This window comes from Cherax quadricarinatus, chromosome 76 (genome assembly GCF_038502225.1).
Source record: "Cherax quadricarinatus isolate ZL_2023a chromosome 76, ASM3850222v1, whole genome shotgun sequence".
In the NCBI taxonomy this organism is placed as follows: Eukaryota; Metazoa; Arthropoda; class Malacostraca; order Decapoda; family Parastacidae; genus Cherax; species Cherax quadricarinatus.
This window is the reverse complement of record NC_091367.1, coordinates 6,902,759-6,930,521: the sequence shown is the minus strand read 5'-3', so window position 1 is coordinate 6,930,521 and position 27,763 is coordinate 6,902,759. Positions and strand designations below refer to the sequence as shown.

At 39.4% G+C, this 27,763-nt stretch overlaps 1 protein-coding gene across 1 annotated transcript; it reads right to left on the bottom strand.

Annotated features, from left to right (window-relative positions):
• Positions 1 to 5,854: 5,854 nt before the first annotated feature.
• LOC128703637 (fibrinogen C domain-containing protein 1-A) lies at positions 5,855 to 26,339 on the bottom strand. The gene is made up of 9 exons (XM_053798381.2): positions 26,170 to 26,339; positions 25,585 to 25,680; positions 21,384 to 22,200; positions 20,688 to 20,768; positions 17,139 to 17,185; positions 16,673 to 16,789; positions 14,005 to 14,131; positions 9,081 to 9,199; positions 5,855 to 6,175 (listed from the first exon to the last, which is right to left on the bottom strand). Exons 1-9 carry the CDS (start codon positions 26,327 to 26,329, stop codon positions 5,982 to 5,984), a joined length of 1,758 nt encoding a protein of 585 aa, XP_053654356.2. The 5' UTR covers positions 26,330 to 26,339; the 3' UTR covers positions 5,855 to 5,981.
• Between the last annotated feature and the right edge of the window lie 1,424 nt (positions 26,340 to 27,763).

The window sequence follows — 27,763 nt, the reverse complement described above, 5'->3', positions numbered from 1 at the left end:
CATTTCACCGTAAAAAGGAGCTCTCACTACAGGATCAGACAGCGACTTGTGACTCGTAGGTATTTCTCAGGTGTATCCACGGCCCCCCACGTCCCCTCCACGTAGGTACTCGAGTCTTTGAATGCATTCATGTACTCTACCAAGTGCAAGAGGTGGTCCATTATCTTTACCAGAGACCTGTAATTGCCATTGTTTACCAACCCACACTGCCCATGTGTACAATGAGGTACGTACATATCATTTCAGGTAACCGTAGATGCAGCAGCAGGTCCCAAGCTGAATTTCATGACTGAACAGGGGCCACTAACCCAAGAGTCATAACCCACACACAGCCTCTATCTATTCTACACAGGATTGGAACCTGCACACGCTGCATCAAAGTACGCCCTTTGCTAATTGTTAATATATATATATATATATATATATATATATATATATATATATATATATATATATATATATATATATATATATACATATATATATATATATATATATATATATATATATATATATTGTAACCACGAGCGAATGTTATTTAATCAATAACAACACTGCGACAAGCTGGGGGATCGAACCCGTGTTGTTTTAGCCAACCTCATGGTGAGCGAAAATTTACGACGCTCTAACTCACTGGACCATCCAATCCTACAAAGATCACGCACCCAACAGAGCTAGGTGTTGTACCGTATCCTTGGATCAGGGGACACTTGATGAATATTTTAACAAGTAGTTTTCTTAATCTGTCATTGGTGAAATGTGATGAAAATAGAGTTGAAATGACAGTGTCATAGAAAATACTGATCTAATGATTATTTTATTACTTTGAAATTTATTGAGTAGGATTATTATGCACCATATACCCAGCCTGTTGGGCATAACCAGTTCGGGCACTGCACCCAAAATTATTTTCTAAAGCAAGCTGCAATTATTTCCTTGGAAGGGTAATAAAAAGCTTATATAATTATTGCTGCTTAATTGGATTAACAAGTTTTTCTTTGCATATTGAGAACTTCAATTTTTATTAAATGACCCTTTATTACCTCACATTATTCTTGATGTCTCCCGCAGGACTAACATTATGAATAAGAACTTAGCGTAGTTAAGTTGTAATAAAGTTGGTAGAATTACCGACAATATGTAAAGTAAAAGGACACACGTGCAACTAATGTGGCATTTTATTGTGGCAAAGTTTCGCTCTCCATGAGCTTTATCAAGCCATTAATGGCTTGATAAAGCTCCTGGAGAGCGAAACGTTGCCACAATAAATGTCACATTAGTTGCGCTTGTGTCCTTTTACTTTACATATTGTCGGTAATTATACCAACTTTATTACAATAAGAACATAAGAAAGGAGGAACACTGCAGCAGGCCTGTTGGCCCATACTAGGCAGGTCCTTTACAATTCATCCCACTAACAAAACATTTGCCCAACCCAATTTTCAATGTCACCCAAGAAATAAGCTCTGATGTGCAAGTCCCACTCAAATCCAACCCCTCCCACTCATGTACTTATCCAACCTAAATTTGAAACTACCCAAAGTCCTAGCCTCAATAACCCAACTAGGTAGACTGTTCCACTCATCAACTACCCTATTTCCAAACCAATACTTTCCTATGTCCTTTCTAAATCTAAACTTATCTAATTTAAATCCATTACTGCGGGTTCTCTCTTGGAGAGACATCCTCAAGACCTTATTAATATCCCCTTTATTAACACCTATCTTCCACTTATACACCTCGATCAGGTCTCCCCTCATTCTTCGTCTAACAAATAAGGAAGATTTCTAATGCTATGTATTAATTTAGTCATCCTACGCTGAATGTTTTCTAACGAATTTATGTCCATTCTGTAATATGGAGACCAGAACTGAGCTGCATAATCTAGGTGAGGCCTTACTAATGATGTATAAAGCTGCAGTATGACATCTGGACTTCTGTTGCTTACACTTCTTGATATAAATCCCAATAATCTATTTGCCTTATTACGTACGCTTAAGCATTGCTGTCTTGGTTTAAGGTTGCTGCTTACCATAACCCCCAAGTCCTTTTCGCAATCTGTATGGCTAAGTTCTACATTATTTAACTTGTAAGTGCTAGGGTTATGGACACTCCCGAGCTTCAGAGCCTTGCATTTGTCTACATTGAACTGCATCTGCCACTTTTCTGACCAAGAATAGAGTTTGTCCCTAACAACATCTACGTTTGAATCAATTATCCTACCTATCTTTGTGTCATCGGCGAATTTGCTCATATCACTACTAATTCCTTCATCAAGATCATTGATATATATTATAAACAACAACGGGCCCAAGACTGACCCCTGTGGAACGCCGCTTGTTACCGATCCCCACTCGGATTTAACCCCATTTATGGACACTCTCTGCTTCCTGTCTGTGAGCCATGATTCGATCCACGAGAGCACCCTTTCCCCAATGCCATGAGCTGCCACTTTCTTTAACAGTCTTTTGTGCGGAACTCTATCAAAAGCCTTACTAAAATCTAAGTAAATAATATCAAATTCTTTATCGTGGTCAACAGCCTCAAAAGCTTTACTGAAGAAAGTTAATAAATTAGTTAGACAAGACCGGCCTCTTGTGAATCCAAGCTGAGTATCATTAATCAAGCTGTGCTTATCGAGATGGCTTCTTATAATCTCAGCTATAATTGACTCTAGTAATTTGCCTACAATTGAGGTCAGGCTTATTGGGCGGTAATTTGACGGTAACGACTTGTCCCCTGTTTTAAAAATAGGAATTACATTAGCCATCTTCCACATATCAGACACTACATCTGTTTGAAGAGATAAATTAAAAATGTTAGTTAATGGTTCACAGAGTTCCATTTTGCATTCCTTAAGAACCCTTGAAAAAACCTCATCAGGACCCGGTGACTTATTTTGCTTCAATCGGTCTATCTGCTTCACAACCATTTCACTAGTGACTGTGATGTTACATAATTTATCTTCTTCTGGCCCACTATAAAAATTAATTACTAGAATATTATTAGTGTCTTCCTGTGTAAAAATTGAGAGAAAATAATTATTTAAAATCGAGCACATTTCATTCTCTTTGTCAATAAGATGCCCATAGTTATTTTTAAGGGGACCTGTCTTATGATTCGTTATGATTCGTGCCGTTCTCGTAACTATAGACGTCATATCACTGCTATAAAAACAGTCAAATGGCTGACTGTTGAAGGCGCCTTGAACTGTTGGATTATGACTAAATGGCTCAGGCAGGACGCTGTGGTTGCTTGATTTCTGACTTTTCTTATTGCCTTTTATTTTATATTTATGGTTTTTTAAGCTGTGGTATAATTCGTCATTTTTATGGATAGAGGACAAACTACATTCTGTAGTTTACTGTGTTTTTACTGTGTACTCTTACAACTACACATGGAGCTACACACTATGTACTCTTACTACTACACATGGAGCTACACACTGTGTACTGTTACTGTTACACTCGACGCTACACACTTTATACTGCTACTGTTACACTCGACGCTACATACTGTATACTGTTACTGTCACACTCGACGCTACACACTGTATACTGCTACTGTTACACTCGACGCTACATACCGTATACTGTTACTGTTACACTCGACGCTACATACTGTATACTGCTACTGTTACACTCGACGCTACATACTGTATACTGTTACTGTTACACTCGACGCTACATACTGTATACTGCTACTGTTACACTCGACGCTACATACTGTATACTGCTACTGTTACACTCGACGCTACACACTGTATACTGCTACTGTTACACTCGACGCTACACAGTAAACGCTACGATTACACAGTTATCAATAACGTATTCTTAATCTCTGTTGATATGAACAGAAGTAATGATACCTGTCAAACTTTTATTGATTCTGGTGATGTAAGTGAACCCATCAGGGAAGTAAATAATGAATATGAATCTTCAGGGTATTACAGAGAAGTTGTGGAAGTTGATTTGTATATGTTTTCTGACTATGTTGAAAGTGTTTTGAAACGCACTGTAATAATGTCTGATAGCTTGGTCTATGTTTATACAATTTTTGATATACAATATACATTTAACTCAGCACAACAGACAACTCATCATCTCACATAACCACCACTAATACCTCACCATCAACTCCCCACCAACACCACCACAGCTGTCAGTACCAAAACGAGGTTTTTACCACTAGTTCACTATCACAACCACCATCAGCGTACCTCAAGAAGCTCATCACCGTCAATAGCACCAGTTCACCCCCAAATATCAGCTCACCCCAATCAGCTTACCACAACAGTCAACAAACCACCACGACCACAAGCACACCACAACACCCAACTCACCGCCATCACAACCACAATCACCAGCACAGGATACCCACCATTTCCCGCACAAACTCACCACCATCACCAAGACTGAATGCCAACCATTATCACCACTGTCACCACTACTGGTTCAGGTCCTTCATGACTCTCGTCAGTTCAACATCATCACTACCAGCTCACCATAATAATCGGCTGACCACCATCAGCTCACGACAAAAACAAAAAAAACAACAACTCACCACTACCAGCTCATCCCCGCCAAAACCATCAGCTTACTATTACTACTAGATCACGCCCTAACTAGATCACACCCTAACTAGATCACACCCTAACTAGATCACGCCCTAACTAGATCACACCCTAACTAGATCACACCCTAACTAGATCACACCCTAACTAGATCACACCCTAACTAGATCACGCCCTAACTAGATCACACCCTAACTAGATCACACCCTAACTAGATCACACCCTAACTAGATCACACCCTAACTAGATCACGCCCTAACTAGATCACACCCTAACTAGATCACACCCTAACTAGATCACGCCCTAACTAGATCACACCCTAACTAGATCACACCCTAACTAGATCACACCCTAACTAGATCACGCCCTAACTAGATCACACCCTAACTAGATCACACCCTAACTAGATCACGCCCTAACTAGATCACACCCTAACTAGATCACACCCTAACTAGATCACACCCTAACTAGATCACACCCTAACTAGATCACACCCTAACTAGATCACACCCTAACTAGATCACACCCTAACTAGATCACACCCTAACTAGATCACACCCTAACTAGATCACACCCTAACTAGATCACACCCTAACTAGATCACGCCCTAACTAGATCACACCCTAACTAGATCACACCCTAACTAGATCACACCCTAACTAGATCACACCCAAACTAGATCACGCCCTAACTAGATCACACCCTAACTAGATCACACCCTAACTAGATCACACCCTAACTAGATCACAACCTGACTAGATCACAACCTGACTAGATCACATCCTAACTAGATCTCATCCTAACTAGATCACACCCTAAATAGATCACATCCTATTTAGATCACACCCTAACTAGATCACAATCACAACCTGACTAGATCACACTCTAACTAGATCACACCCTAACTAGATCACACCCTAACTAGATCACACCCTAACTAGATCACACCCTAACTAGATCACACCCTAACTAGATCACACCCTAACTAGATCACAACCTGACTAGATCACATCCTAATTAGATCACACCCTAACTAGATCACGATCACAACCTGACTAGATCACACCCTAACTAGATCAAGCCCTAACTAGATCACATCCTAATTAGATCACACCCTAACTAGATCACGATCACAACCTAACTAGATTACATCCTAACTAGATCACACCCTAACTAGATCACACCCTAACTAGATCACACCCTAACTAGACGACACCCTAGCATAACCATAATAGCCAGCACAGGAATCTCACCATCAGCTTATCGTCACCCCACCACCATCTGATCACAAGAATCAGCTTACCAATGCTACCACAACCACCATCTCATTACAGCAACTCATCACTATCTCACCACAATCTAATCCCCAACAGCAGCTAGTCTCCACCATATTATTTTTGACTAGCAATCAGTCATCACAAGTTGGGAAGTTCTGCGGTCGCATCATCATTCGTAAGCGCTGGACATTGATCCAGGTTTCGACGTTTTTTGTCCAGTAATTAGTCAACTTGTATTTTTCGTGGGAACCAGTGGGCGCTATGTAAGCGCAGTTCTTGTACCACCACCCGCCTCCAACTGAGAGATATTCGGTGCAAGCCCCATCTGTGGACCAATAAACACATGAATTACTGAGTTTTGATGATATTCAAGCACGCACGCACGCACACACACCAACAAGCAACAAGGGGTCAAGGTTGGAGGTTGAAGACTCAGATGAATCACAGGGATGTTAGGAAGTATTTCTTCAGTCACAGAGTAGTCAGGAAGTGGAATAGTTTGGAAAGCGATGTAGTGGAGGCAGGATCATTTCATAGCTTCAAGAAGAGGTATGACAAAGTTCGTGGAGCAGGAAGAGTGACCCAGTAGCGGCCAGTGAAGAGGAGGGCCAGGAGCCGTGAATCGACCCTTGCAACCACAACTAGGTGAGTACACACACACAGGAACAAGGGGTCACAACTGGAAGCTGAAGACTCAGACGAGTCACAGGGACGTTAGGAAGTATTTCTTCAGTCATAGAGTCGTCAGGAAGTGGAATAGCCTAGCAAGTGAAGTAGTGGAGGCAGGAACCATACATAGCTTTAAGAAGAGGTATGATAAAGCTCAGGAAGCAGAGAGAGAGAGGACCTAGTAGCGATCAGTGAAGAGGCGGGGCCAGGAGCTGAGTCTCGACCCCTGCAACCACAATTAGGTGAGTACAATTAGGTGAGTACACACAATAGTACAAGGTGTAAGAAAAAGAACGGTGTAAAACGTAAATGAGCATAGAGAAAAAGAGAATGAACAGAGAGAGAGAGAACTATGATTTATGATTCAATAAAGAGGTTAGTTAAAAGAACACAAGAGCGCATTAGAATCAAAGTTAAAGATGAACTGAAAACAACTACTGCATACTAATTAAATGCATTTACACAACTAGATCAGAGGAGGGATAATTATAAAGAGAAAAATAGATCGAATGTATACAGTACTGAGATTTCGATAACTCAGACACATGGGCAACACCTGGGTATATTTACTGGAGATATGTATCACCTATGCAGCACGCTTTTTCGACTTATTAGTCAAGAAAATAGGGACATACTGTAACCGGAAGAAAGTGGTGAGGTGCAGCAGCTCAGTGCACTGTCGCAAGAGGGCGGGACGTGATAGAAAGAAGCAACTCATGCCTCAAGAAATCGTAATGACACGATTGCAAACAAACCATACCACGGGTGGGGTTTGACCCCGCGGTCAGAGAGTCTCAAAACTCCAGACCGTCGCGTTAGCCACTGGGCCAGCTAGCCACAATAAGATTCGTCCAATAGCAATGGAGTTATAGAAAAGATCCTCTGTATCAAGATTACATTATAAAACAACTCTGTGAGCTAAAGGCTGCCGTTAACACAGATATTCAGAGTATTAACAGTGTCCTCTTTTAATTCCACACCTTTTCCCAGCACCATTGTATTCAGTTCTTTTACGTTCCAATCTATAAATATATTGAACTATGGTGACGTCACGGATTCCTGTCAAAAGACAAACACACACACACACACACACACACACACACACACACACACTCTAATCGACATGTGCCTATGACAAAATGGTAACTAACACACACACACACACACACACACACACACACACACACACATATATATATATATATATATATATATATATATATATATATATATATATATATATATATATATATATATATATATAATATATATATATATTAACAAGTTGGCCGTCTTCCACTGAGGCAGGGTGACCCAAAAAAAAAAATCCCCAAAAAGAAAATACTTTCATCATTCAGCACTTTCACCTCACTCATACATAATCACTGTTTTTGCAAAGGCGAACAGAACACAACAGTTTAGAAGCATATACGTATTAAGATACACAACATATCTCTCCAAACTGCTAATATCCCGAAACCCTCCTTTAGAGTGCAGGCATTGTACTTCCCATTTCCAGGACTCAAGTCCGGCTATATAAAAACCGGTTTCCCTGAATCCCTTCACTAAATATTACCCTGCTCACACCCCAACAGATCTTCAGGTCCCAAATACCATTCGTCTCCATTCACTCCTATCGAACACGCTCATGCACGCCTGCTGGAAGTCCAAGCCCCTCGCCCACAAAACCTCCCTTACCCCCTTCCTTCCAACCTTTTCGAGGACGACCCCTACCCCGCCTTCCTTCTTCAGATTTATACGCTCTCCATGTCATTCTACTTTGATCCATTCTCTCTAAATGACCAAACCACCTCAACAACCCCTCTTCAACCCTCTGACTAATACTTTCATTAACTCCACACCTTCTCCTAATTTCCACACTCCGAATTTTCTGCATAATATTTACACCACACATTGCCCTTAGACAGGACATCATCTCCACTGCCTCCAACCGTCTCCTCGCTGCTGCATTCACAACCCAAGCTTCACACCCATATAAGAGTGTTGGTACTACTATACTTTCATACATTCCCTTCTTTGCCTCCATAGATAACGTTTATTGTCTCCACATGTACCTCAACGCACCACTCACCTTTTTTCCCTCATCAATTCTATGACTAACCTCATCCTTATTCATTATATAATATATATATATATATATATATATATATATATATATATATATATATATATATATATATATATATATATATATATAATGTATATGCAATAAGATCACAGTAAACAGGTGATTTCAGAATATGCAAAACAACCACTCTGAAAGAATAGAGAAATTCCAAGCGCTTTCGTGACTACTCACATTATCAAGGAACTATGATAATGTGAGTAGTCACGAAAGCGCTTGGAATTTCTCTATTCTTTCAGAGTGGTTGTTTTGCATATATATATATATATATATATATATATATATATATATATATATATATATATATATATATATATATATATATATATATGAATGTATGCTTAATTAGTATATAATGCTGAATACTTATTCTACTTTACCTGCTTTAAGAGATTTAATGTGACGATGGACTTACTTCGATTATCATTGTCTCTGTCTCGAGTGGAGAACTTGCTTCCATTTAAGTTATGGTGGCTTACCATGGGGTCGCCCATGGTACTGGCCTCTTGGTAACCTTCTACTCGCATCTGGTACCTGGTTCATGGATGGGAGATACGAAGTAAGCTTGTGTCTTGATTTCTCACTTAAGATGAGCTACAATGTAACTTGAACTAGAAAAGATAAATTTAAGTATTAGTGAACAGAATTATAACAAGGAAAATGAATCACATAGGCAAAAATGTCTTAGAATTAACTAATAAAATTTTAGGAAACCCACTACCCTAACGTCTTCAACCATCTCAACCACCGTCAACGTCATCATAACCACAATCACCAGTAGGACTACCGGCGATGGTGCAACCATCAACCCACCTCCCCCCACCAACAATACTGTCAACAATAACAATAACACCAGCAGCTGCAAAATTATTTTCAACACCGGCAACACCAACTGTTGCAACGATAGCCCAGCCAAAAAAAGTGTACATACACTAATAGTAATAGGATAAGTAGCACAAGAGGAATATCAACAACAGGAAAACATGAGTTGATACACTAGCAGCCTCAGCAAAAACAAAAGCAACAGCAAAAGTATCAGACGCAAGAGTAGCAGATCCAAGAGCAGTGACTCAAGAGTATGAGACACTAGCAGCACCACGACGAGCAGCACCACAACGAGCAGCACCACAACGAGCAGCACCACAACGAGCAGCACCACAACGAGCAGCACCACAACGAGCGGCACCACAACGAGCAGCACCACAACGAGCAGCACCGCAACGAGCAGCACCACAACGAGCAGCACCACAACGAGCAGCGCCGCAACGAGCAGCACCAACAATAGCAGATAGTTTCATTTTGCTTTGATTTTCTTCTGCATCGAAGTTTCATTCCATTGTTTTAAGTTAGTGACTTTGTGTTTAAAATAGTTCTTCGCGTGAAGGTGTATCAAAATCATTCATCTTTAAGGGAGTGATTGGGTTCTCTTAGCCTCCGTTCCCTAAGAATGAAAGAGGTGAAGTGCTTTGATACTTCGTTAACATCGTTGCCCTTCTCTGTACCTCAGCCTATCTTCGTGTTTTTTTTTTGTTTTTTTTTTGGGGGGGGGGGCAATTTTTAGAGCGAAATGGATAGCATATTCATGATGCCGTGTAACTAGTGCACGGGTGATTATGCAGCCTTAATTGATTCACGTGTCGTTGATATTGTGGGGAAAGGTGGTTAATATCTCTGCTGGAGAAGTAACGATTTTCCATGGTTTATTTTAAAACTGAAGGATTGATAATCCGGAATAACCCAGGAAAGCCAGGCAGTGTGACTTCCACTGGGTAGCTTATGACTTTTTAGAATGCGACTTAAAATAGTTGACTAATTCTTAGGTATCTATTTAGTGATAGGTGAGCAGGGACAGTAAGTATAGTCAGACTTGCCAAAACATCTCTCCTCGCCTAAAGCGAGGAGAGTCTTTACGTTTGTGATTTTAATTCTGTACCAAATGTGCGCCACCATATGTTCCAGCAGCATTCAACAACTGTCAGTGAAGGATCTGTTTACAACAGCTATTGTAGGATAATGTTCGGAGGGACGGGTCAAGGTATGGCATCAGCCATATTCGAGCGAGTAAATGTTCAGTGTCACAGTGAACTAAAGACGTCGACGAGTATTTCTTCAAATACAGTGCTGAATAATTTTGGAAGACGTGATGAATAATAAAATATGAGAATACTTAAAATGGCTGTAACACATTTTGTAATAAAGTTGGTAGAATTACCGACAATATGTAAAGTAAAAGGACACAAGTGCAACTAATGTGACATTTATTGTGGCAACGTTTCGCTCTCCAGGAGCTTTATCAAGCCATTACAAACAATACATGGACACAGAGGGTATATAAAGGCTCAGAGTGAGGCGAATACTAGTGAGGTACCATTTCGATGTTCACTAGTGGTAGTAGTAGTAGTAGTAGTAGTAGTGGTAGTGACAAAAGTAATACAATATGGTAGAGCAATTAATTCGTACATGAGTAAAAGGATATAAAAGCTATTACTTGGGTAACATAAAAATAGGTTGGACAAATATAAACTGGAATGAGGCAGGTTGTTTCAGTGTTCACTCTCTGTGCTTTGTGTAGTATAACAGGAGAGACTATGTGATGGCAGGGTTTACTGTTTTCAGGAGGATTCTTGCTAAGACTTCGGAGATGGTGAAGCTGCCGTTGTTTTGTTTAATTGTATTCAAAACAGCGATCAGTGCTGATTCAAGGCACTTGCGTGTGCGGAAATTAGTTTCTTTTATCACTAATTGGGCGTCTCTGAATTTCATAAGATGATTGGTTTGTAGATGAATGGTTCAGAGAACCGACATGTTGATAAATTAGACACATGTGCAACTCTTGGGTATCTTTATTGAGGAAACGTTTCGCCACACAGTGGCTTCATCAGTCCATACAAAGGAGAATCTTGAAGAACAGGAGGAGAATGAGGTAATCAGTCCCTCAACCTTGAGTCGATGTGGTCAGTCCATCAATCTTGAATAGAATACGGCATACGTGCTGAGAAGGAGCTTATAAACCGTTGGCAGGAGAGGTGAAGCAGTCATAGGTCGTGTAACATTTGTTCAATGTTGAAGTAGGTCGTGCCCAAGAATTAGGCAAGCGAAGAATTCCCAAGTATTAAGATCCCAAGAAGTTGCAGTGTCTGACAGGTTTGTAGATGAATGGTTCAGAGAACCGACATGTTGATAAATTAGACACATGTACAACTCTTGGGTATCTTTATTGAGGAAACGTTTCGCCACACAGTGGCTTCATCAGTCCATACAAAGGAGAATCTTGAAGAACAGGAGGAGAATGAGGACTGTGGACTGACCACATCGACTCAAGGTTGAGGGACTGATTACCTCATTCTCCTCCTGTTCTTCAAGATTCTCCTTTGTATGGACTGATGAAGCCACTGTGTGGCGAAACGTTTCCTCAATAAAGATACCCAAGAGTTGCACATGTGTCTAATTTATCAACATGTCGGTTCTCTGAACCATTCATCTACAAACCTGTCAGACACTGCAACTTCTTGGGATCTTAATACTTGGGAATTCTTCGCTTGCCTAATTCTTGGGCACGACCTACTTCAACATTGAACAAATGTTACACGACCTATGACTGCTTCACCTCTCCTGCCAACGGTTTATAAGCTCCTTCTCAGCACGTATGCCGTATTCTATTCAAGATTGATGGACTGACCACATCGACTCAAGGTTGAGGGACTGATTACCTCATTCTCCTCCTGCTCTTCAAGATTCTCCTTTGTATGGACTGATGAAGCCACTGTGTGGCGAAACGTTTCCTCAATAAAGATACCCAAGAGTTGCACATGTGTCTAATTTATCAAGATGATTGGTGGAATTTCGGTGTTGTACACAGGCGTTGTTTAAGTTGTCGTTCCTACATGCGTATATGTGTTCATTGAGGCGGGTGTCAAGGTTTCTTGCTGTTTCACCTACGTAGATCTTGTCACAGCCTCCACAGGGTATAGTGTAAACTCCTGCATTGACTGGTTCGTGGTGCTTGGGTTTTGTCCTGGTTAGATCCTTTATTGAAGTGGTAGAAGCGATGGCGACTCTGGTGTTAGCTTGTGAAAGTACTTTTGAGACGTTTAGTGCAACCTGGCTGTTGGGAAGAATTATAACTTTGTTGGGAGCGGTGTTGATGCGTGGAGAATTGATGATCTGAAGAGCTCTTTTCTTGCAGTCTTTGATGAAAAAAGAAGGAAATTGTAACTCAGTGAATGTTTGGTGAATGTAAGTACATTCCTCGTCAAGAAACTCAGGACTACAAATTCGGTATGCTCTTAGGAAAAACCCGATGATGATGCCTCTTTTGGTCTTGGTATCTTGACTGGAATAGAAGTGTGTGAGATCATTTTTATTGGTGGGTTTCCGATAAACTTGAAATCTTAGGTTGTTGTCTACTTTGTGAATGAGGACGTCGAGGAAAGGTAGCTTGTCATTGGACTCTTCTTCTAGTGTAAACTGAATCGCTGGTTCAACTGCGTTGAGCCTTGCCTGAAGATCCCCTACATCAAAACGTTTTGGAGTTATTACGAGGACATCGTCCACGTAACGTAACCAAGTGACGCTTGAAGGGATGATGTTGGCGAAGTGTTCGGACTCTAGGTGTTCCATGTATAAGTTGGCTAGGACGGCACTTATTGGGGACCCCATTCCCATGCCGTAGGTTTGTTTGTAGAGCTTGTTATTGAAGGAAAAACAGTTGAAGTTAACACAGAGTTCAATCAAGTCAACAAAATCTCCGGGAGGTAAAGGAAGATTAAGGTCCTGGTTGACTTTACGTCGTAGAACCTCGATGGCTTTTTTGGTAGGTACTTTTGTGAAGAGGGAAGTCACATCCAAACTGCTTAGTTTCTTGTTACGGATGGAGAGGTTACGGATGCGGTTGAGAAGGTCGCCTGAGTGTTTAAGATGAGCGGGGCTGATGGTCCCCAGAAGGCAGGAAAGATGTTTGGCAAGAACTCCGGCTAGTTTGTGTGGAGCACTGCCTATTCCTGACGTGATTGGTCTGAGAGGAATATTGTGTTTATGGGTCTTGGGTAAACCATACATGTGTGCTGGTTTAGGGTTGCTTGGTAACAAGTACAGAAGTTTCTTCCCTTCTCTAGTGCGTTTGAGTATTTGTCTGGTTTTGTATAGAAAGTCTTTGGTGAGCGTCTCCCACTGTTGAGTGCTGATGGGTTCGTATGTAGATTGTAACACATTTTGTTCATCCGTTCTTGACGACCTCTCTAAAAGAGGTAAGTAAACACGGTCCATATTCTATAGGTTAAATTATATGAATGTAGGTGAACTGAGTATCTTTTAGAGAAAGTAAGACGAAAATTACTCACTGTGTACTCTCGTCAGCGACGTTGAAGGTGGAATAGTGTGCCCAGCGATGTTCATCTTCCAGGTTAGTAACGGAAAGTCGCAGTGCCTGGAGCGAGTTCAGTGTCAGCTGGTGCAACGTCTCCAACCCTGTCCACACATTACTTATTCACACATAGTAATATATAGCACTGCCAGTGTCAATGAAGCTAAAACGTCGCATGAGAGAAATAAAAAAAAGGAATAAAAACAAAAGGAATAAGAAAAGCAAAAAGGGATTATGAGGCTAAGGTCGCAAGGGATTCGAAGACTAACCCAAAAGGGTTCTTTCAGGTGTACAGAAGTAAGATTAGGGACAAGATAGGCCCACTTAAGAGTAACTCAGGTCAGTTTACTGACAGTGAAAAGTATGTGTGAAATTATAAATACCTACTTCCTCTCAGTTTTGACCCAGGAAAATACTAGCGATATTCCTGAAATAATAGATTATGTAGAACATGATGATAATAAACTATGCACGATTGCAGTAACTAGTGACATGGTCCTCAGACAAATAGAGAAACTAAAACCTAACAAATCCCCAGGTCCTGATGAACCGTTTGCAAGGGTGCTAAAGGAATGTAAAGAGGAACTTAGCATACCTTTGGCTAATCTTCTCAACATATCACTACAAACTGGCATAGTGCCTGATAAGTGGAAAATGGCAAATGTAATACCTATGTACAAGGCAGGTGACAGGTCCTTAGCTTCGAACTATAGAACTAAGCCTTACCTCCATAGTGGGAAAATTTATGGAATCAATAATTGCCGAAGCAATTCGTAGCCATCTTCATAGGCATAAATTGATTAATGAATCTCAACACGGTTTTGCAAAGGGGCGTTCCTGTCTTACGAATTTGCTAACTTTTTTTCACTAAGGTGTTTGAGGAGGTAGATCATGGTAATGAATATGATATTGTGTATATGGACTTCAGTAAGGCTTTGCATGAGTTCTACATCAGAGGCTATTGAGGAAAAATTTGAGGAGAAATTTTTTCCTTGGTAGAGGCATGGCTGACAAATAGGCAGCAGAGAGTTTGGATAAATGGGGAAAAATCAGAATGGGGGCACGTCACAAGCAGTGTTCCGCAGGGGCCAGTGTTGGGCCCGTTGTTGTTCACAATTTTACATAAACGACATAGACGAGGGAAAAAATAGCGACATAAGCAAATTTGCTGATGACACCAAAATAGACCGGCCATTTCATTCTAATGAGGACACTAGAGCACTCCAGAATGATTTGAACAGACATGCAGTGATCGGAGAAGTGGCAGTTGCAGTTTAATATTGACAAATGCGAAGTTCTAAATGTTGGACAGTTAAATAACCATGCCACATATAAACTAAATAATGTAGATCTTAATACTACTGATTGCGAAAAGGATTTAGGAGTTCTGGTTAGCAGTAACCTAAAACCAAGACAACAGTGCATTAGTGTTTGCAATAAAGCTAACAGAATTCTTGGCTTCATATCAAGAAGAATAAATGATAGAAGTCCTCAGGTTGTTCTTCATCTCTATATAACCTTGGTTAGGCCTCATTTAGACTATGCTGCTCAGTTCTGGTCACCGTATTACAGAATGGATATAAATGCTCTGGGAAACGTACAGAGGAGGATGACAAAGTTGACTGATCCCATGTATCAGAAATCTTCCCTGTGAGGATAGACTGAGGGCCCTGAATCTGCACTCTCTCGAAAGGCGTAGAATTAGGGGGGATATGATCGAGGTGTATAAATGGAAAACAGGAATAAATAAAGGGGATGTAAATAGCGTGCTGAAAATTTCCAGCCAAGACAGGACTCGCAGTAATGGTTTCAAGTTGGAAAAAATCAGATTCAGGAAGGATATAGGAAAGCACTGGTTTGGTGGATGAGTGGGACAAACTCCCGAGTACAGTTATTCAGGCTAAAACATTGTGTAGTTTTAAAAATAGGTTAGATAAATACATGAGTGGGTGTGGGTGGGTGTGAGTTGGACCTCACTAGCTTGTGCTACTAGGCCTGATACAGTGCTCCTTCCTTAAGTGGAAGCGACCTGACTTGGTGGGTCATTGGGCTAATCCGGGGGGGGGGGACGTGGACCTGCTTCGCATGGGTCAGTAGGCCTGCTGCAGTGTTTCTTCTTTTTTATGTAATTATGTTCTTTAAAAAATATTTATGCAAGTACATGAGTAGGTGTGGGTAGGTGTTAGACGGATCTGTTTAGCTTGGGTCAGTAGGCCAGGACTAGTGCTCCTTCCTTTTTAAATAGGTGTGACTTGGACCTGCCTGGCATGGACCAGTAGGCCTGCTGCAGTATGTCGTCTTACTTATGATCTTATCTATTGAAGAAAATTATAGAAAAAACGATATGCAGTCATTCTGGAAAGAAATATACTACAAGAATAAAATTAAGAACTGAAACGTTATTGAGGATTTAGGAAGTATTTTTAGACATGGTAGATAAGACACATAGGCAACATTTAGGCAACTTTATTCCGAAACGTTTCGCCTACACAGCAGGCTTCTTCAGTCGAGTACAGAAGAAGCCTGCTGTGTAGGCGAAACGTTTCGGAATAAAGTTGCCTAAATGTTGCCTATGTGTCTTATCTTCCAACCTGTCGGTATTGTATACCATTTGATAATCACTTTTAGGCATAAATTCTTCTTACCTAACCAATACTCTGCTGAGACGTTACCAAAACCGGCCTTGTAGTCTGACCAATCCTTAGTGAAATTTTGCCAGGGTTTTTCTGCCTTGTCTCTGTTTAAGAACACCGTCCAGCCACCTGTAAACCAATATTTCTTCAAAACTGTAACAATTAGAGCATATTCTTTGTTCAGCACGAAATTTAGTTTTCATTCATTAATTACTACTGCTACTTCTATTGTTATTTTTGTAACTGCTACTGTTACCCATTAAGTATTAGCTGTAAACAGATACCTAAGTATTTTGTAACTTTTAGGTAGCATCCTGCAGGGTGGTATCTTACCTCGCTCAGGGCTGAGAATTTAAATGTTCTGAGTACTGTTAATAGCAACCGGGTTTCAAACTCAGCTATAAATAATAACTAAGAAATATTCAGACAGTCCACAGGAATAATAAAAAAAAAGATACCAGGTATAGATATATCTTACCTCCATCAGTTGTCATGTCGCACCAGACAGACACCTTTCCTGCGTCCCTGTAAGTGACAAACAATCGCAAAATAAGAGACGTGTATTGTATAATTTAAAACATGTATAGTATTTATATTCTTTGGATTAGGTTGTATATACGCATGGTTACAGCTGGTTTCAGCAGTTCAGGGACCAGCAAGTGGTTCACTGAGTGGACTCCCTGAGAAGAGGTAATTCAGTGGTAGAATGTCCTGATAGTACGTAAATAAAACTCATTTCTTAGCTTATGGCATTTTATGAAAACGTTCCTCATACCAGTGACTTCACCAATTCATCATGAATTGATAACGTTGCTGGTGGTTGATACGCCTTCGTAAATAAATGACATAACCGCAAACTATGTTTAATTTGTGGAAAAAGACACTTATGTACAGTTCAGGACATTTATTAAAGGAAACGTTTCGCCACGAGTGGCTTCTTTAGTATGCTTAATTTACATACAACCTTCCTGGGGCTTGAGTCACAACGTCACTGGCAAGAAGACGAACATTCCTTCGCTTTATCAGTTCACATTCTGAATGAATTTTTACTTTAAATCATTGGGAATATGTGCTAATTTTGAAAAAAAAATTTAAAAAGGCAATTTAAGATATAGCTATAATCCCGGAACTGACTAAACCAAGCAGGATAAGAGATAGTTATTCTTCTCTTTGATTTGTCTTAGATAAGCAGGAGGGTATGAAGATGTACTCTACGTGGTAACGTAAACAAGCAGTTGAAGATATGATTATGCTCTGAAAACTGGTTTGCAATAAGCAGGTTTCTCATTTATCATTCTTAAGACTATACAAAATGTAAAGATAATTGTAACCGGGAGGTGTTATGGACTGAAGTCAATGATGATGGCAAGATATTTGGCTGAAAGAGCGAGAGTAAACTTGAGATGATTTTGGTCGCTGTATGATCCGTGAAATGTCCCCACATTGCATAATTCATGGTCTATGTATCATAACGCAAGCGTTGGAAATGTACAGAGTGCTGCTTAAGTTCATAATGCAGCTAAATATTAGCGTTGAAGATGTGAAGCAAATCAGAGAAGCGTTCACAGGATATATGGAAACTAAAATCCCAATTATTTTAATAAAAGTGGCAAATTAATACTTTCATAGTGCAAAACTAGTTTAAACCTTCCAATAATAACATCAGCTTTTTCTTATCTCAGAAAGGTCTAGAGAGCACACACATAACACATAAAAAAATATTAATTAGTTTTAACCTATGATAACCCACTTAAGTCAAGCGCTATGACTTATTTCCAATCAATGGAGACATTCTCCACGTATTAAATATTGTTTTTAATAAAACTAGCACATTTAAACTTACACTGCGTAAAAGTGAGAAGTTTTCAGAGGGGGAAACACGTCAGTACTAAAAGACATTAACTACCCACGAGGAGCAGTCTCCAGTAACTGCAAAGAATCCAACAGATTCAAGTTTACTGTGTTATTAAAACAGATATACTTCGTATTAAGATTCACCAGCCGAAGCCAAGAAGATGAGGCTTCCTATTATTTCGTGGAAACTACTTTAGATAATAACATGATCAATTTAAAATTTACATAGATCAAAGTGATGACCGAGGATTATGTTAATAACGTCCATCAACACTCAAAGTTTAAAGCCATTGAGAAAGTCACACCCCGGCAATTTTTCTGATTCCAACGATTCCAATTTTTTTCACTCAAAATTTGCAATTTGCATCGAAAGAGTCTATACTTATAAAGTATCTTATATCTTATGAAATGCAGAATATGCATCCTTTAGTTTCTGAATGGAAATAAATTTCACAATTTAATAAAATAGATAAAATCTGACTTATGCAGCCCATCAACACAGTGAACCAAGTGTTGCTAGAAGCACACGGACACTAAAGGTTTCAAACTTAGCAGAAGAAGCATTCTTCGGTTAATGCACAGATTCCAATGATTCAAAGTTATTTTTTTTAACTAATTTAGCATATAGACAAAGTTTCCTGCACACACAGTATATATTATAGGTACTATCGTGGGAGAAAGATGCATCAGCCATTAAATGTTGAAGCTGTTCAGAAGAGGAAGATATTAATTTAACTTGATTTAACGGAAATCGAAATTCACCCATTATTTTCCAAACCATACCCCGGCCGGGATTGAACCCGCGGTCAGAGAGTCTCAAAACTCCAGCCCGTCGCGTTAGCCACTAGACCAGCTAGCCACAATAAGATTCGTCCAACTAGATATATTTCTACACCATAGGAAGATTAGCACAGGCACCACTGTGACCACAGACGAATCTCCAGCTAGCGTGGCCATGACGAACTCTAGCTCAAGTCCCTTCACTGCCGTCAACATGACTCACGAAATCGTAATGACACGATTGCAAACATGAGTCATGTTGACGGCAGTGAAGGGACTTGAGCTAGAGTTCGTCACGGCCACGCTAGCTGGAGATTAATCTGTAAAAACTTGCATTTGTGGTCACAGTGGTGCCTGTGCTAACCTTCCTATGGTGTAGAAATATACCTAGTTGGACGAATCTTATTGTGGCTAGCTGGTCTAGTGGCTAACGCGACGGGCTGGAGTTTTGAGACTCTCTGACCGCGGGTTCAATCCCGGCCGGGGTATGGTTTGTTTGCAATCGTGTCATTACGATTTCCTGAGGCACCCATTATTTTATTCGTAAAATTGGCAATTGTGCAACTACACGTTACTCTCTGCCTACGTAGAATTATTAGGTACGATTTCTTGAACATATGAAGCTATGCTTCACGTGATTTTGAAAGTTATCAGTGCTATTCTGGGATGCTGGGAATGGTTTCTAAAACTTAGGTAATAAGGCACCTTGTACGTGACCAGAATGTGGTCCTCATTACCGAACACAAGCATTGAAAATTTGAAGCTCATTGGATGTAGCCATCTTGTGTCATGATAAACAAAAACGAAACTTTGGAGGAGGAAATAATTCAGACAACTATTAAAGGTCTCCCTTTGGGGTAATTAACAAGGGTCGAGTTAGTACATTCATAAGTATGCAATACAGTCACAAACAGGCGATGTTTACAATGCTGAATAATCCACATGGAAATCTTTAGCTTTAGATTTTTCGCTCTCTCGTACATCGCCAGGAGCTATGCAATGCTGCAAGACAGCAACAGATTTGAGGGGAAATTCTCTGAGACAAGGCAGAAGATATGTGCCTGCGCTAATAACTTCTACCTGGTCTCAGAGAATTTTCCCTGAAATCTGTTGCTGTCTTGCAGCCTTGCATAGCTCCTGACGATGCACGAGAGTGCAAAAGATCTGAAGTTAAAGATTCCCATCCCAACGTGGCTTGTCCTGCATTAATAAGCATATACAGATACGGCCGATGCTGATATGGGTTGCGGCGCACAATATGATACAGTATACACAATGCTGATCGATGTATACTTTACCTAAGATATAACTTGACTTTCTCATACACTTTTTGCTTAACCTGATTTTGTGTAAACTTGTCTAGTCATACACATCCTGGCTGACCTGACATTACCTGACAGGTTTGATGAGGTAGACTCCGTTTAATCGTGCTCCCCTGCAGTACAAATCCGCACAGTTCTTGGCAGTCGTTAACCTGAGAATAAAGTGATGTTTAGTTGCCCAGATTGTGTCAGCGTTTTAAGAAACTTGCATTTTGTAGTAACTGCGCCTGTTACGTATCAAACAAAATCAGATGAAAATTATATCCATGCTGTAAACGTTTCATTTATATATATATATATATATATATATATATATATATATATATATATATATATATATATATATATATATATATATAAACAAGCAGTACATTAAAATTCTTAGATATAAATGTTTACAAATAAGTTTCTCTCCTCTATTTGGCTCAGAATTAAAAGAGGATAGAACCAAGAATTAAGTGCATCACATGAACATAATAATAAGGCTAATAATAATAATAATAATAATAATAATAATAATAATAATAATAATAATAATATCCCTGTGTATCATTATTAAAAACATTAAGAGTGTAAAAAAGTGATGAATACGACACATGTTCAATACCTGTATATCAATTCATTATAGAGGTAATTTGAAGGTATTAAAATAGTATTGAATTAATAATAACCATTAGTTTGCGAAACTAGTAAAAATAAAGATACGCAGGTGTTGCACATGTCTGGCTATTTTCCTACTGGAGTCACGGCTCTTTTTTTTTTTTTACCTTGTGGAAAGGTGGGTGATATTCTTTTTGCATTCCTCGTAGTTTCCTTCTGTCAAAACATTCCGGTTATTAATTTGCTTAATTTCTTCCTTAATGCTCGTTATTAGCTGCTCGTTTCTGTCTTTCTCTTCTTGAAGGGCTGTGTTTCTTTCTCTCAGCGTTCTGACCTGGTCTTCTGAGTGTCCGAGTTGCTCTTCAATGAGCTTCTTTGATTCATGTGTATTGTTGTTCATTTCGTTACATATCAGTTTCTCTTTCTTTAGCTCTGTCTCTGTGTGTTCCAGCTCTCTGTTCCTCTCCTTCGTCAGTCTTACATCCTCCTTCATTTGGCGAATTTCTTCTTTCAGCTGGCTAATTTCTTCTTCTGCTAGGCGCACGTTATTCTTCGTTTTCCTGTTTTCCTCTTCCGACAGGTGGATCGCTGTCTTCAAGTTATTGCTTTCTTCTCTTATCCGAGCGTTGTCCTCTGTAAGAAGAGTGTTGTTGGTCCTCATGCAATCATTTTCTTCCTTCATGTGAGTAATTTCCTCCTCCAGTAATGTGTTATTGTTCTTTAAGTTCCTGTTGTCCTCTCTTATGTGAGTGTTTTCCTCTACTAGGGCTGTGTTGTTGTTCCTTAAATTATTGTTGTCTTTCCTTATGTGAGTGTTTTCCTCCGCCAGGAGAGTGTTGTTGTTCTTCAACTGAGAATTTTCTTCTCCCAGTAGATCCCTGTCTTCCTTAAGTTGCTGGTTATCTACTTCGAGGGCGTCTCTGGCACCATCCACCAAGTCCAGTTTGTCCAGAAGGTGACGGGTGACATTGCTCTTCTCAATACCTGAGAAGTAATCGAAGTTTAAACGAAGATATCTTTGTGTATCTAAATAGCATTTTCAGATGACTTCTGAATGTATTTAGAAATATCTTGTGATGTTTTATATCATGATAAAAAGCAATGTCAATTTATTTTACACTATCTAATGTTTAAAAGCAATTCAAAACGTTCCTAACCACTCCAATTTCGCTAGCCTACTCTTCCTTATTTTCAAAGCAGAACATAAGAAAGTCTCAAGAAGTCTTCGTATACACTTAAAAGTACTTAATTTTCTAATACTTTGTTCTGTATTCATGTAAAGAATATAGCTGGACCCTGTCAGTAATTCAGCCGAACATTTATGTTAGGATACTTCAAGATTTATATTTTTATATTTAAATTACCTCATTATCTAATATACGACACTGGCGTTATATTTAGACACCTGACACTACCAGATAACACTGACACTGTCAGTTGACACTGATCAGGGCCAGACCGTGACATGTAGACGACTCGGACTGGTCCATGTTTTGTCACCTGGGGCGAATATTTTTTAAAATGACGGAGATCATTTATTCCAGCAGAAAATCTATATACAGAGAAAGCAAAAATCTAATTGTACTATTGGTATTTATATCGACAAGTGAGGTGCCATTGCAAGAAAAAATCTAAAATTTATTTCCGGGAAGTTACCCGTCTGACTCGCCTCCTTATCCGGCCGTGACTCTGACACTTCCTGCTGTTACTGACACTTTCAGCTGTCACTGACACTTTCATCTGTCACTGACATTTCCAGCTGTCATTGACAACGCCATCTAAGAAAGATATTACTTATTAACTGGCACCTCTAGCTGACCCTGGCACCGCTAGCTAAACTAACACCGCGAACTAGTACTCTCACGAGCTAGTACTCGCACCACCAACCTACATACGCCAGTCATCAGACGATGGTAAACCTGGTACATTACATTGATCTTTGTTTAAGCATCAACATGTGTGTATCGCATACACCATGATAAAACATTTTTCCTTGTCTTGTGTTTCAGAAAAGTTATCTTCAATTCCTTCCACTTCTTAAAACTTTCAATAAACTTTTTACTTGTATGTTAGAAAAGTTGTGAAAACTTTTCTCGCTTAAGTTCACAACTAAACTTTCCGCCAGTTCTTCACATCTCATTTGCAAATAACTTCTCTCTCAGTCTCTGGATTCTGCGGTTTAAAAGTAGAATTTTCTCTTCTACTAAGAGGGCCTGCGAGTTTTAGAACTCTCTTGCCATGGGTTCGAGTCTCACCCGATGCAATTGTCTTATTACGATTTCGTGAGTAATGGGTGTAGTTCACTGCATAGAAATCATATAACAGGATGTATTTCTGATAATGCACAATACGAGAAAGGCATCCCCATAGTGCATAACTCCAGTCCTCTGTTCGTCAGTGCACACAAAATTAACATGGCAAAGGGCTACATGAATCTATAATACAACTGAATACTATCACTGAAGATCCGATGTGAATCAGAAGAGATTTTCACAAATTAACACATGAACATTAATATCTCAGTTTCTTCAGTAAAAATTGTAATAAACTGTAACGTAGCCCGAAACTATTTCTCATTTTCTGCTAAGAAACACTGATTTTGAAGCTAAGCTGAAGCATCAGTGTCATGTTATCTCAACGAGTGACCAGCGTTTAAGTATGCATATAATAAATCAAGAATTTTTTTACAACGGTGTTGAGGATACAAATTTATATTAGGTGCAGTAAAAATCACATGATGTAGTTTTAACCAAGGAAGGTCTGAAAACAAGTTGCAGAGGTTGGTGGAGGAATTTGGAAGGGTGTGTATAATAATAAAATAAAAGTGAACACATTAAGGAACAAGGTGATGGGAATGTAGATGAATGGTTCAGAGAACCGACATGTTGTTGAATTAGACACATGTGCAACTCTTGGGTATCTTTATTGAGGAAACGTTTCGCCACACAGTGGCTTCATCAGTCCATACAAAGGAGAAACTTGAACAGGAGGAGAAAGAGGTAATCAGTCCCTCAGCCTTGAGTCGATGTGGTCAGTCCATCAATCTTGAATAGAATACGGCATATGAGCGGAGAAGCAGCTTGTAAACCGTAGACAGGTGAGGGGCAGCAGTCGTTCTTCAAGTTTCTCCTTTGTATGGACTGATGAAGCCATTGTGTGGCGAAACGTTTCCTCAATAAAGATACCCAAGAGTTGCACATGTGTCTAATTCAACAAGGTGATGGGAGTAACGAAAAGTTCAAGCAAAGAGAAAGTGAATGTTTGATTGGAAGGAAGAACTGTGAAGGAAGTGAACTTTTTTCTTGTTAGGTATCTGGGAATGGATGTGCCAGCAGATGCTTTTGTGAAAGATGAAGTGAACCATAGATTAAACGAGGGAAAGAAAGATGCAGGTGTGTTGAAGTATTTGAAATGAGGTTTTTCTATAGAGGCAAAAATGGAAATGCACCAAAGTCCTGTGGTACAGAGTATTAAACGTGTCATCAAGGTGAAGGCTGGAAGCAGAGATATCACGTTTCAGAGTAAGTAAGTTTATTCAGGTACACACAAATACAGTTACATAGATTATCATACTAGCAGCATATGTGTAAAGAGCCTATGATAACCAAAAGAAAGTCAGTGACTTATTCCAGGGAATTCGGTGCATGGAGTTTAAAAAATGGTGTGGGGGGTTACCAAAAGCATAAGTCAGGAAGCTGAGAGTGGGTTGATGAGGTGCCATTGGCAATTAGATGCAGCAGCAGAATAGAATGGCTAAGAGAGTATATAAATTGGGAGTGGATGGAAGCAGGGGGAATAGGTCGACCCCGAAATAGATGGATAGAGATATAAAAAAAAAATGTACATCCAACACGATTCTGCCAAAGTGTTTAATCGGAGTGATTGGAGACAAGTGATTTTTATAGCTTGCATGTGCTATTGGAATGTGTGCAATGTAAGACCTTATGAAGAGTTTCAGGACATGAGTCGTGGAGGTGATAAGTGTGGTGCTTGCACACTAAGTAACGAGTGAGAATGATGCAGTTTGAAGGTTCATCTGCACTGATGTCAGCACACCTCTGGCAAGACAGTGATCGAATGAATGACGGAGAATATACAGCGTTTGTATGTATATTCATTCATACATTAATATAGTGGATCGTGTAGGGATAACGTTGGAATAGAAAGTAAATCCTCTCATTAAAATGTGGCAGCCCCTGGTATAGATCACATACAATCGTCGAGCAAGTCTGTGCAGACTGATAAATATATACATATTATTATCTTCAGCATCATGGAAAACACTAAATCATTAAGAGCAATGCAGGAATACATGTTCATACATGTATGGAAAAACTGAGCAGTTGTTTACAAATGTTGAAGATTTACCTTGTGTACACGTATCATCAAGAGCCAGCAGCCTGGTGGAGACAACTTCAGTCAAGTTCAGCATCTTAATTAGTACATTCTTAACACTCGTAATACCTGGAAAAAAACAAAAGCTCAAGTGCCTTAGAAATGAAGCTTGGTAATTGTTCATCTCTTTAAGGTTGAACTTAAATCGTACAGCCCAAGTTCCTTATTCGTGTCTTCTCTGGATTTATTTAATAATTCGTTCATGCACACACACACACACACACACACACACACACACACACACACACACACACACACACACACACACACACACACACACACACTGATAGAAGCAGATTAAAATGTAACTACTGCGACAGGCATCAGTCTTCATAGTATGATGCATCGTATATGGATATCTTATGGGTTTAGGCTGTGTAGGCACAATTCTGTTGATTTTTTTTGCATTAATCGGTCAGATATATATATATCTATATATATATATATATATATATATATATATATATATATATATATATATATATATATATATATATATATATATATATATTATATTTACACATACCTTTGTGAATATGACTACTTTTATTTGCTGACCTTCATCCAAGCCTTTATGTTCCTCTTGTAAGGCAATTTGACTGAAGATCATATTTGCTATCAAGTTAGATTCCTCACTGTTACCCGACACAGGTTCTGGGAGAGCGGCGGAGCATCCTGAGAGCAGCAGCAGCAGTAGAAGCAGCATCAGCTGAGCCATGACTGACCAACAAAATACACACTAACTCAAGAAACAGTGCTGATGCCAGCTTTTATATCACTCTGCCTGCCTCGCCCCCTTACTCCAGAACACATGCACTCTTCGCCCACACTTGATAAATCGTACACAAATCTCGAAGCTAGAGTAATATAGTATTTCCAGCAATATATCTAAATTATATGTATCCGTTTGTTAGAACTAAAAAATTTTTGTGATTGGTACTGCTTTGTGCAGGATTAAGTTTGACGGCTGGAGTCATAAGAAGGTTGGCAGCATTGTTTCGTAACTTTGTCCGGAAGTGGGAGTAACAGGAAAATGTTTAGCGAAATCCAAACACACAATCACCCATTCATCCTGTCTCTCCTACAGCCACACCCACTTACACTTATTGAATCATCCCAACTCCCCACATGCCTCACTGGGCATGTCACTCATGTGAATATACATGTGCCTGTGGAAATCTCACAACTAATTTCATTATTCTCCCGTTTGGAATAACAGTCTTGCAAGCAGAACACATATCAATGTATTTACTCGCATCAGTAATGACATACCTCATTGTTTTAAATACTGCTTACTTAAGACAGGTTCTATGATCATTTTGTGCTAACTACAGAGAAGTATCTCACAGCGCTCGTCTATGTAACCTGTCTTTAATAGAAGTGTATGTTATTCATATTTCTAAACAGGAAATATTAGTACACGGTTTTGACTGAGTAAATGCACCGTCAAATTTGTAACAGTGGCTCAGGCATGAAAAATCTTCTGTAAGATATTTGTGGAGAATTTTTAATTATTTTCCTACGATTTAAATATAAAAATTAGTAGGGATGATAAGGTTTATTGCATGTGCGGCCAGCAGTAGCAGCCTGGTTGATTAGACCCTGATGCACCAGGAAGCCTGGTCTCAGCCCAGGCCGCGGGGGCGTTGACCCCCGAAACCCTCTCCAGGTAAACTCCAGGTGTTTAATGTTAATATGACATTTAAAAAGTCATAAGAAACCATATTCATTATAATTTCTTTATAATTTAATATGGTATTATTGGGATATTGAAGGAATTTATATTCTGATAAGGAAAACGTATTGCACACCCAAAAATATCATAAATTTGAATATATGTGTACAAGATAGGAGAGCCAAAGTAAAAACGAGGAGAATGGAATACGAACCGGCTGGTTCGTAATAATAATAACAATAATAATGTATATTTCTACAAGTACATGTACAAGGTATACAGTCCTAGCTGACATCAGTGACCTACTACTATGGAAATAAATGGTATGAAATACCGACATACTACTATATAGAAAGTACCTTGTTATGCAGAGCATTTCATGCAAATTAGGTAAATTTTGTCCTAATATGCAACCAACGCCAGTCGACTATCACCCGGGTGTCCATTTTACTAATGGGTGAACATAGACAACCGGTG